A 12,946-nucleotide genomic window follows, 5' to 3' on the forward strand; every position below is an offset into this window, starting at 1 on the left:
GGTACTCAGTGAAGAAGTGAAATACCACAATAGACGAATGACAGGACAAATAATACAAACAGCCGAGAAGGACATCGTCTTGCCATTTCCTATTTTCTTTGGATTACATTTCGCATCGCACACAGAAAGACTACGCCGAGCCTCTTCCAGCATTGTTTGAATTTTGAATCGGCGTGGAAAATGCCTCCTAAGCATCCTGCGCCATCTAAGACAACCAACAAGACCAAGAAAAAAACGAAACATGATGACAGTGACAGAAAAAACGAAGTTGCTAGATATGTTGAAGGCGGGCAATATGTATGCCCATGTAGCACGCCATTACCGCATAAATGAATCTACCGTGCAAACATTCGGAAAACGGTAACGATATCTTTTTCCAAGGACACCAAGCGAGTGGTAACCATTAGGGAAAAAAATTAAATCATCGTAAAGATAGAGATTGCCCTATCGGTCTGGGGCTTGGACTGTAGGGAGAAGATAATGCTCTCACTGTGAGAACAGTATTTAAAGTATTTATTTTTTTACAGAGAGATTATATTTAGATATTAATACATTACAGTCTTTTCATATGCTTATAACTGCAGTATTTAATAAACACACTTCTTGATAATTGTACTTATGTACTTGTATTTTTGTATAGGCGTGAAAACATGTAGTATGGTACTAATAATAGAGGTGATCCTACTTCGCAGTTTTTATATTATTTTAGATTATCCACACATTTTAGGGATAACCGTACCAATGATGAATTGTAACACTAATTCTAAGGTATGTTTGGGTTCATTTACGGTAGATATTTTTCTATTTTATTTTGTGAAGTCTTGTCAAGCAAAATTTTCTTGTTCAATTGAAAAATAATTTTGCTATTTTTAAGAATAACATCTAGATTTTGTACTTTTTTATTATTATTTTATGACTGTTTATTAAGAGGCCTTAGTCACAAGGTCTTTCAGCTGTGACTGGATACACATGTTCGCACCCATACTCCACATAGGCGCACACACAATGCTAGCAAAACATTGTTATTCATTCAGTGAAGCGGCTTGCTGTCGTAGCTGGCTTGCTGGTTGCATTTGTTGTTGAAATGTCCCCTGGGTGGAGATTCCTGAGAGCCTCAGTCATAAGCACAAGCATCAATGGGAAACCAGTGGGAGAAAATGAATGAGCATGTGGTCAGGTGCTGCTTTACTACACGGGTGTTGTAAGCAACTGCTAAATAGTTTAAATAACTAAGGCTAGACTCATTCCAAGTTAAATTTAAAATAAGTCCTCACCAATTTACATACTGATAATGATGAATGTGAGTGGTAATCTATACAGTGGTACCTCTACTTACGAATGCTTCTACATATGCATTTTTCAGGTTTCGAAATCTTTTGATATGCAAATTACTCTTCCAATATACTACATAAACAAGATCTAAGTTACGAAATCCTCCAAAGTGTAAATAAACTACCTACACTCCGCTGGCCTACCATTGGCTGTCTAACAGGAGCCTATCCCAGGTAACTATGGGCACCAGGCGGGGCACACCCTGAATTGGTGGCCAGCTAATCGTAGCCATTTAAATATGTTCATAAATAATTTTCTCATCATTTTCTCTCATTTGTGTGTTTCTCACATATTTCATGCGAAATTGGGACACTGATAATTTTTAAAGGGTGTAGTTGGCAGTTTTTTGGAGGACCATGGAACGAATTGGAGAATTTACATATAAAATACTACAAATCTACAAATGCTCTAAATATCCAATTTATGAAACCAATGCATTTTTTGTCATTCCCAGGGCTAGCCAGATGGATGGATGCGCCTGTCACCCAATCACAGTTCCAGCACCAAACGGGTGGAGCAGTGACAGGTGCTTGCAATCACCATCACTGACCGACTTTAGCCAGCCAGAACTTGACCACGTTGCTGGATCGTCTCTATCATATTACTGTCAGTGCCTTCTCGCGTTACTTCTTGTTCTTGTTGCCAGATCTCCGACCTTTTGTTTTTGCACTAGGACCATTGTTACGCCCTGGCCTCTAACTTCGCCTCAGATTCTCTAAGGGACCTCACGGCTCTGGACCTCCACGCTACATTCACCGACTTGTCTGATCCACACCTCTGAGACCTTCGCCCAGGCTCACCAAGTTCCAATAAAGATATATCGTCACCGTCAGAGTTGCTTCGGGGCCCTCCGTCCACGATTGTAACATTTTTATTCGTAAAATGACAATAAAGCTATGAATTCGAATTCAATTTCAATTAAAATACGATTCAACTACACGTTACTTGCAAAATGTAATGTAATTCCCAAAAATTATTTCAAATCCACTTCTTTTAAGATATTTTCTGACAATGATTTTAAGTTGACACACTGCATATATCATATTTCAACCAGGTCAAATACTCATTTTGACCAATCTTGAGCAAGAAAAAGTAGAACAGAAATAGATTTTGAAGGGGATGTTTAAACATTAGTGACTGTCACGGAGGTTAAATGATAGATCTGGAAAACAACTTCAGGAGCAGGTTAAGAAAGAGGGAGACCAATTTCAAGGAGATAAGTTTAAGCACAGAGAAGATAACAGAAACAGGGTGTGGGCTGATACGCTCAAACAACTGTAGAGCTGATGTCTTAACATGACTCGACATTTTTCATTACTCACACCAAACCAATGCAACACTAACAAGCAATTGCAAATAGTGAGTCAGCATATCTTACATTAAACTTCCAGGAACTGCATTAACGCCCGTTGGCCTGTCACCCACACTCTTTGCTGTGTGACAGTCAGATCTAATGTGTATTGGGCATCCATGCAGATCATCCCATCTTGTCAGCATAAGTTTTTCCCCACCAATGTCAATTGGAAAACTTATGGTCCAAGAAAACAATTACAGACACTCCCCTACTTACGAACATTCGACTTACGAACAACTGTACATACGAACATGTCTGCAAATTGCGTTTATGTCGAAAAATGTTGGTAAGTTCGATTTTGTATTGCGCGCCTTTTTCCGAGTAGTGCTTCTTTCCGCCGCTAATACAGACGCCTGGCGCTGTGAGAGCTCAGCTCACCCAGCATCCACCTTCCTCTGCCCAGTTCGTTGCAGTACGTAAGTTGCGTAGGTGTGTGACGTATCTCCAGTGCGCAAAGAACCTTTTTCATTTTTATCATGAAATATCTCGTGCAGCGATTATTCAATATGGTTGGTGAAAAGCGAAAGGCTTCTAGTGAGGGAGGTGCAAGGAAGAGGCAAGCCATTTCATTTGAAACGAGTGGCAATAATAACGAAGCTTGATGCGCGTGAGAGTGGTGAGCGTTGCACGGGCATACAACTTGAATCGTTCGACCGTCAGTACCATTTATAAACAGAAAGATCGAGCAGCAGGACCCAAATATTGAACGTTGCACAAAGTTTGCAAATCAATTGAATGAGGCCATACAGTGCTACCGCATCATTTATGATGAAAAAAAGAAGAAAACTGTGCAATCGTCGTTAGATCGCTTCTTTCGGCCAGTTTCTAATACATAAAGCTCTCTCTCTATACAGTACTGTACATATTCTCTCCATTTTATTAAATGTCTTTTTAGTACAAACCAATGTGTGTTATTTATACAAGCCTTAAACATACAAATGCACTTATATAAACCTTCAATATACTTATATAGGCCTTAAACATAAATTATAATACAAAATATAGCACTGAATCAACTTACAAACAAATTCAACTTATGAACAATCGCTCGGAACCTAACTCGTTCGTAAGTAGGGGAGCGTCTGTATAACCTTTAAAAGAGCTAGTAATGCTCTTACGCAAAGAAAAAAATGAGATCATTTCTCTGTCTATCTTCCAAATATATTTGTACATTTTTTTAATTTAGAGGTAAAGTCAAGAATTGGATTTAAATGGCTTCCTCGGGTAAAGTCTTACAAATCTTAAGTAATGAGAAAAATTGTAACAGCAGCAAAATCTACTTTTTTTAAAAACAGGTTTTGTGTGCTAAATCAAAGAACGGTACAACTAAACTGATTAAGAGCTCCTACGTCACCACAACAAACCCTAACCCAAAACAACACTGGCTTTAATCAGGGACTCCACATATTTTACAAGTCAATCCCCGGGTGTAAACTTGTTGAGCAATGGCATCAAATTCAAAGCCTGGTCTGGCCCGTTTCATCGTAATTTGTGGTTTAATAAAGCAAATCATGTATGCCTTTTTCATTGTTCTTGGTTCTTCATGGTTTTCTTGTTCAATGGAATCAAGTTTGTATCTTTTGAAAAAATCTGTACTAATATTGCATTTTTCCTTGAATATGTAACGTCCTGGGTTCAAATTCATGTCACGTCCATCTGTGTGGAGTTTGCATGGTCTCCCCAGGCCTGAATGTTTGCTCCCACATTCAAAAAACATGCATGGTAGGCTGATTGGACACTGACATTGACCTTTTTCACGCACACACATACACCCCCACACACTCTCAACACATGTACATACTACAGACAGTATGTCGTACAAATATTACTGTATATTGTATGTCAGTTTATTCAATACAGTTATATATTATTCTATTTTTGTTTTTGATATTTAAACAAAATTTTATTACATATATTTTGACATACCTTATGGCACATAACAACAGAGGATAATTTAGTCTTTACCTTGCCCTGACGACTTGCACTGAATGGAAACTCACTTGGAATGAAGCCATTGCTTTAAAAAAGTCAGCCCTGAAAGACACAGATTGACTGCTGTTCGAACATGTGATTTTCACTCAAATCAAGTCAAGTTTCTTCATATATCCCTAATTACCATGGGATGCCTAGACAGCTAACATTAAAATAGCAAAGAAACAAACACATGATTGAATGGATCATTTAATGAGAGAAAAAAATAATATCAGAAATGAATGCAACTGATTTAACACACCCCTCCCTCCAACTTGTAAGGAAATTCAAATAAATAAACATCTTTGGGATCAATCAACCTTGTAAAGGGATCAAAGTGTGGAGGAATCCCTGTTTCAGGATGACCAGGCTATGATAGATTCCAACCATACGGTATAATTTAAACAAATGTTTCCCCACCTTTTTTTGTAGCCAAGATACACATTTCACATGGAAAATATTTTATAATTATTGCAAAATACAAATTGCAAAAACATCCTGATTTGAATGGGTACCTTCTTCCATCTAGAACAGGGGTCGGCAAACTATTCCACAAGGGGCCGCAGTGGGTGCGGGTTTTTGTTCCAACCCATGAAGAGGACACCTTTTCACCAATTTGGTGTCCTACAACTGCAATCAGTGGATGTAATCCACCCTGTCACGTCCTTCTTGTTTTCTGCAGAAATCTCATTGGTTAAACTGTCTCTGCTATACCGGAACAAAAACTTGCACCCACAGCGGCCCTCGAGGACCGGTTTGCCCATCCCTGATCTAGAAGAAGATGAGTTAATCTATCACGATTTGTGAATGAAAAAGATAAATGAATATAAGTATTTTGTTGTGGAAGGTGAATATATTTTTCATAAAAATTATTGACATTGTTAAGTTATCACACCACATTGAGTAGGTTCTAATCCATACATCATGGCCTACTTCTTTGCGCTTGAATGCATAAAAGACATGAATATTATGAGCTAAGTTTCAGGAAGGAACTGTGCCAATAAGTCAAGAAGCATGGCAGTTGCAGGGTCAATTTCCGTTTACGGCCTTGTTCAAGGACAATTTGACAACAGGCTGTTGGAGCCGGAATATAAACTACTGTCCCTTCAGGCATCGGACGACCAACTCTTCACACTGAACGACATCTCACCATCCTGGAGCCATCAAGCTCTCCTCTCTCAGGCTGTAGTCCAAATGGAGCATTAATTCATTGGCCGCACATAATGGACTCACAGAGACCAATTTTCTTGTCAACAATAAACTAAAGCTGATAGTATGATGCACTGCATTTAATAATTTAAAAAAGAACATGGCCTGTAATAGCACGAGTCTCTGGTTTTCACACACAATGCATTATGCAAAGTGGCGCACCAAACACACAGCTAAAGTGTCTCCTTTACAAGTTGATTTTCAGGAGTTGGCAACAGCAAATAGATTAACAGAGACTGAGATTACCAAAGTTATTGTTGCCTATTAACAATACAAAACTTTCCTTTACCAAGTTCATGTCAGAAATAATTATTCACCAAAATAATAGCTTGAAGTGTACCGGTACACAGCCAATAATATGTTTACCATTGGTCAAAAGTTTAGAGACACTCATTGTAGTAGGATGAAAAAGTGTCTCAAAACCTTTTGTTGAGGGTCTATGGCGGAATAGAAAAATAGTCAATGGGTATGCATTGAATTCAACTTTTAAGCAGTCAGTCAACAAAATCCCATCTCGGTCGGTCAACAAAGATTTGCCAACAGAGAGCCAGGTTAGCTTAGCATTAGAAATTTAGGATGACGCTGCTCCCAGTCAAATAAAAATGGATTTACAGCAGGGGTTCACATTACGTAGATCGCCAAGGAACTACTGGTAGATCGCGATGTACCAGTAGATCAGAAACTATTGTTAGATCGCGATCTACCGGTAGATCAGGAACTACTGTTAGATCGCGATCTACCGGTAGATTAGGAACTACTGGTAGATCGCGATCTACCGGTTTATCAGGTAGATCGCCAAGGAACTAGAGATAGATCGCCAAGGTGCTATTGGTAGATCATATGACAATAACATTTTGATCGCTACCCTCTGTCAATTTCCTTAGCTAGGCTCTTATGAATTTGGCATGTCCGCAGTAGGCTTTAGCATGAATCGAGAGTGGATTTTCACCCCGGTTCTTTGCAACTCCCATACATGTTGATAGAGTCTAATGCGAGGTATATCATTACTTAATTGCTGAGCTTTGTCAGTGGCTTGTAAAAAAGATCGATCATGGAAGGTTAACTCCTTGGAGCAAAAAAGTTTGAACAACCCCACAGTAAGTCATGTGTGATACCTTTCCACAAATGTCGTATGTTAGAAGTGCAATCAGTGGATTGCAGTCAGGTGTTTACGTTTAGCACAACCGCATTAGGTCAAAATGTATCTGGAACAAAAAGCTGCACCCGCAGCGGCGCTCCAGGACCGGATTGCCCACCCCTGAATTCTAACCCTAACAACAAAGTAGATTGCGGGAGGTTGGTTCATTGAAAAGTAGATCTTGGAGCAAAAAAATGTGAGCGCCCCGATTTACAGCCTTGAAATGCAAAATATAAAACAACCTTCTACATTAGCCACAGTACAGCAAGGGTTTAAAGTAAGCCTGTTGAAATCAAAGATAAATGTCTTCTAAACAACCACAAGAATGGAGTTCATTCATTCATTTTCCGTACCGCTATGCCCTCGAAGGTCGCGGGATGTGCTGGAGCCTATCCCAGCTAACTATAGGCACCAGGCAGGGGACACCCTGTGTGGCGACAACTAAATACCTTGCGAATTATATATTTGTTTTTCTAGCAATGCACTAATAATCTCTTTATTAACAAACATTTGTTGATTTTTGGCTAGTCTGCAATGGTTTAATGGCATTTCAATCCAGTCAAACAGGAAAAAATATTTGATATAAGGGTAAATTATGCAAAAGAACTTGATGACAGATTTAATTAACTCATGAGGCAAGGTACCTGTGTATTATGTTGCAGGAGTGAATTATGGTTAAACTCTCATTGAAGACAAAATTAGACCAAAAAAAAGTAGACACCGGTGGTGTCTTTGGGCTTCAGGGAGCCTGTCTCAGGCTTTTTTCCCTGCCAACAAGTGGAGAGACAGACACTGTGCCCGCTGTTATCAATGAAGCCAGCCTCTTGGCTCTCCAGAAAGTCCGGCTTGGAAGCCATCCATGGCAGGGCATTAGGCCTGGAGGTTTGTGCCGTTTGTAATTTATAACACTGGGGGAAATAGGCAAAAGGACAATATGGAGAGAAGAGGGAGAGAGGGAATGTGGAAGGAGGGGGATGGGACTTGCTGAACTAGCAAGCAACTGTGCTTCTCTGAGTGTTCTACACAGAGGCCTTATTTTCTATACCAAGTTGGAGACAGGGATAATGCATTCGAATTTCATGAAGTTTTTAAGGCAATTTTTTTTTCTAGATTTATAGGGAAGTTAAAATGCGGGATGAACAAACATTGAGTAATACCTAATATACCCGTGTAGGTAGCTCCCAACACAGAACCAACCCCACTTTATGATTACTTGTAACAAACAAATATTACATAATATACAAATTTGTGTGAAAGTGAAGGTAATATCTTTGCAAGTTTCACTTTGTGGGCTCTACCCCAGGCCACGCAGGTGAATATAAAATGTGTTGATGACAGGATTGAAACTGTTCATTTGGTGGATTCGCCTGCAATAGACTGGGACAACAGTTCAGGAGGACTCCTTCACTGGAGCCACTACTGGAAAGGATTCTGTATGAACAGAGAAAACTGTGGTTCTTCATTTCAACAAATACTGTAAAACTGTTGAAACTTTCCTTGTACATCATCAGTTATTGTTGCCCGCTCCGCATTTATTTTGGATAGGTTATCCTTCTGCGATCCCATCCCTATTTTATCCCTAATGGGGTTTCTCCTAAATTTTGAATGCATTTATATAACTCAGGGATGTCGTTGATTTGTATAATGTGTGCTTTTTGGGGCAAATATATATAATATATATAGTACTTAGCTTTACTGTTTAGAAGTATGTTCATAGTTTTAACCAGGACCTGACAAACTCAAAATTCCCCCCCAAAAAACATTTTTGAAATGGCCATTTCTCATTAAACATTCCATAAAATCCTCTTATTTATCATCTCAACGTTCCACTATAAATCTCACCAAGTGTTGAAAAATTCTTTTCGATTTTGAAAAAAAATATTCATGAACATTTGTTGCCTTTCATTTCATAAAATAAAACCATTGATAAGCATCTGGCAAAAAGCAATGGGTAAAAGAAGTGATGTATCATAAAGTAAAACAATCGAGCCTTGAAAGAAAAACAGGCTAAACTTGCTACTAAACTTTGGAAACTCAAGAAAACAAAAAAAAGACAGTGTGCTATGAGCCTCATCAGGATGAGCGGTACAGAAAATGGGGGTGGTGGATGTTATGGTGTGCCATCAAAGATATGCAAAAAAAATCTGAGACAAGAAAAAGTATGTTAATATAGCAGAATTATTATCTTGTGTATTCAAATTCCAAATTAAGTTTACACCTATCAGTTCCACAAGCGTTAATTCCTTCTGAAAAATTCAAACTTCATATATTAGCAAATGGCTATACCACTTGAGTCATTACTTTTCACAAAGAAGGAAAATAAACTCAATGCTGTATATAATGCTTTTTTTTGCTTAATATTTTACATTTTACTGTATAAAAACGGCACAGAAACGGTTTTGCCCAAGACCTTACTTATCATCCAAATATCAAGGGGTGACACATGTTAAAAGCAGTCATAATGCCAGATCAGACTGGCTTTGGGAATGCTCTGTGCCTTGATTCACACTCCTCCCGTTGTACTAATCTGGTCTTAAAAGGCCCATTCCATTTTGAACCAGAATCTGAAGAATGTAGGCTAATTCAAAAGCCAGCCTTTCAACACAAAAAAACTTGGTCAAGGAAGCCCAATAGGTCAAAAGAGGCGTTTAAATTGCTCGAGGTTAAACATTTTTTTCCTCAATTTCTCTCAAGAAAAAATAGCTCACTACCTGTATGCATGTCCTCTGCATTTGTCCCACCAAGTGGACTTGGCAATAGAGCATAGAGCATGCGGCCTAATTTTGATGCAAAGTGGCAAAGATTTTAGGGCTGATAATGATTCTATATTAATCCGATTGATAATCACTTGTGTAAATAGTATGTCAACTCTGTTACACCATTTTTTTATTTGATGATAATAATGACATGATGTGTTGCAGCCAGTCCATAGTCTAATTATAACACATTCTATGTAATGAAAAGATGGGAAGAGTAGGTGATAAAATAAAATAAAATCAATGTTGAGATAAATAGCAATGTGTTACGTTAAAGCAGGGGTCCCGACCCTTTTTGACGGAGAGAGCCATAAACAATTCATATTTTCAAATGTTATTCCTTGAGAGCTATACTCAAAATTTAAAAGTAAAAATACACGTGTGTGCTGTTTGTAGTAATGTCACCACTTTTAAAGTACAAACGTTCTCTGAGATCTTTTGACAAAATTGTCGCGCTGTTGATAATCAATGATAATCAATGGGAGTATGCATGCAGAAGAATCTAATGGGAAAAAATGTTTAAAAGCCGCACTAGAGGTAGTGTCGGCGTCACAATGATCACGTAACGCTCCTATTGATACATTCAGGACTGAGCTTTCTCAACAGCACTTCCCATATTTTACCTCACAGTTTAGCGGAGACCCATATGCACCTATCAAAAGAGCCACACATGGTTCCCGAGCCATAGGTTCCCTACCCCTGCGTTAAAGTGTAACAAAAGTTATCATTGCCATTGGTTTGAGCCCACACACTGTTATGTCCCATACCTGTCAACCTCTGCCGATAACTGGCCTTATAAATGATTATGATTCCCCTTACAAACCCCAAAAAAACCTTACAAACACCGTACGAGTCGTACGGTGTTTGTAAGGTTTTTTTGGGGTTTGTAAGGGGAATCATCGTACAGTGTTTGTAAGGTTTTTTTGGGGGTTGTAAGGGGAATCATAATCATTTATAAGGGCAGTTATCGGCAGAGGTTGACAGGTATGAATTGTTCCATAATTTAACGTTAGTCATTCCATCATTTGGTGATTCTTAATGATCCCATTTACTTTGAATTGCTTTGTACTTTGTGCTTTTGCTTTGTTGTTCTGCGGCTTTTGCGACTGTACTGTCTAACTTATAACTGCCTTTTCTTGCTACTGTCACAATAACATTTCCCAAACACGGGATGAATAAAGTTATCCAATCCAATCCAATACAATACCGATTTATTAAATCGAAATCAACATATTTAGTCGAGCCACCCGTAGTGCAGTGGTTATTCTGCCTAACTTTGCTATAAGAAGTCTGGGTTGGATTCCCACTCAGGGCGGTGTGAATGTGAGTGTGAGTGTTTCATTGTGCCCTGCGATTGGCAAGCAACCAATTCAGGGTCTCCCCTGCCTGCTGCCCGAGGTTGGCTGGGATAGTCTTCAGCACTCCCCGCAACCCTTGTGAGGATAAGTGATATGGAAGATGAATGAATGAATGTTTAGTCGATTGTGTAATATTTGATGGAAGTTTGATCATGAGAAATAAAGAAACAAAACACTGCTCTTTTTTGGCTGAAATCGAAAATAAAGACAATTAAACGTTATTTCCAATGTGTAGTGACCTTATAAGTATGGTTGTGCAGTTCAAATTTATGAAAAATAATGCCGCTTTAAAGTTGCAAAAAGAAGGCAAAATCCAAACTGCCATCTAGCGTGTTATGCAAGAAATCATTGCCCTTAGTACAGTGAGATTTGAGAGATTTAACAAGCCCAGCCTTTTTTTTCTTTTAGGGGCACTTTTAGTAACAGAAGTGGGCACATGCCATTTCAGCCTGTGCCAAAAAAAATATTCAGATTTCTCAAAGTGTACACCAGCACGCAATATCCTTTTCTTTTTCTACACTGGGAATGCACATTAATGCGCAGAGTAAGGCGGTTCTCAAAAGCAGTGAAATAAAATGGAGATAATATCTAAAAAGCTCAATAATTAACTCACATTACATCGACATTGAGGTTTAGGTAGAGCTGGGCGATAAAACGATAACGATAATTATCGTGAAATAATTTTTGTCAACGAAAATATTAAAAACCTTCGATAAAAATTTGATAATTTTAAACTGTAATTACACCACTCGACTACCACAGAGAATGGTGGCGCTGTTGCGAGATGATCCAAGTTTTTATTTTTTATTTTTTTGTAAATTCCCATATGTGAGGTTTCTTTTTGTGAGGCTGAAAATGTTCAGCTTGCCAATGGTGATGTCTTCAGTTGATTATTTAATTTATGTCATATTGCAACTTTTGGTTTGAAGGCAAATTTATGAAAATAAAGATGCCTGTCAAAATTTCTGCTGGTTTTATTCTTATCTTTATTGCACAACAGAACAACAAAAATACTTTTTAAAATCATCATTTTTCCTATTCTCTTTTCTTAGAAAGTAAGGTAACATAGTTACCGTATTACCTCGCATATAAGCCGTATTTCTCATTCAAAAAAATGATGACTGAATCCAGGGCACGGCTTATATGCGCATAAATTGACATGCACGAAAACTGCAAAATGTCAAAGAAGAAACGACATAACGCAAAACAATGCGGCCGATACGGTCATTTATTTCAAAATAGACCAAAGATAAACAGATAAAACGCTAAACAAAATTTATTTTTTGATAGTTCTCGTGATAATTATCGATAGATTGATTTTTTTTTTAATCGTGATAATTTTTGTCATATCGTCCAGCTCTAGGTTTAGGTAAACCTAACAAAACCTCACATGGTTTAGATTAGAACTAACTTAGCCACATGTGATTGAGTTTAGGTAAACCCACTTAACGTCTCTGCTCAAATGATGGCTCTTTTCTCACATGCAGCAGGTACACCTGGACGTCTCGTCCTGTTATCATTTAAATAGGGAAAAGCGCCATCTAGTGTTACAGAAGGGACTTTATATGGTGATGTCAGTTTTGGCAGTAATTTTCCATGTCCTAAAGATGCACTAGAATTTACTGATTTTTTCAGTTTGATCCGTATGTAGATGCAAATCGATCTGTGAGCAAATGCAATCATATCCATAATAGTGCACTTGTCGCCACTTTTATTTGTTTGACCGGTGCATTTTGTATTTGCAAAACGAGATTTTTTTTTGTAATAATTTTTATTTCCACGATTCATACACTTCATTTCGTGGCTCGGCAAAAGTCAACTATGCATG

The 12,946-nt window shown here is 38.2% G+C and overlaps 1 protein-coding gene across 4 annotated transcripts in view; it reads right to left on the minus strand.

The window, feature by feature from the left end:
* cnnm2b (cyclin and CBS domain divalent metal cation transport mediator 2b) overlaps positions 1-12,946 on the minus strand; it is a 56,744-nt gene that overhangs the window by 35,019 nt on the left and 8,779 nt on the right. The window contains exon 2 of one of the 4 annotated variants that reach the window (XM_077605599.1): positions 4,624-4,720. The exons of 2 other annotated variants lie outside the window; for them this stretch is intronic. In XM_077605599.1, coding sequence (XP_077461725.1) covers positions 4,683-4,720 — 38 coding nt within the window. In that variant the 3' untranslated portion in view covers positions 4,624-4,682. Of the gene's footprint in view, positions 1-4,623; positions 4,721-5,747; positions 5,841-12,946 lie in introns of those variants that run through there. One more of the 4 variants, XM_077605600.1, reaches the window with a different exon arrangement.

The sequence above is a fragment of the Stigmatopora argus genome, chromosome 7 (assembly GCF_051989625.1).
Source record: "Stigmatopora argus isolate UIUO_Sarg chromosome 7, RoL_Sarg_1.0, whole genome shotgun sequence".
In the NCBI taxonomy this organism is placed as follows: domain Eukaryota; kingdom Metazoa; phylum Chordata; class Actinopteri; order Syngnathiformes; family Syngnathidae; genus Stigmatopora; species Stigmatopora argus.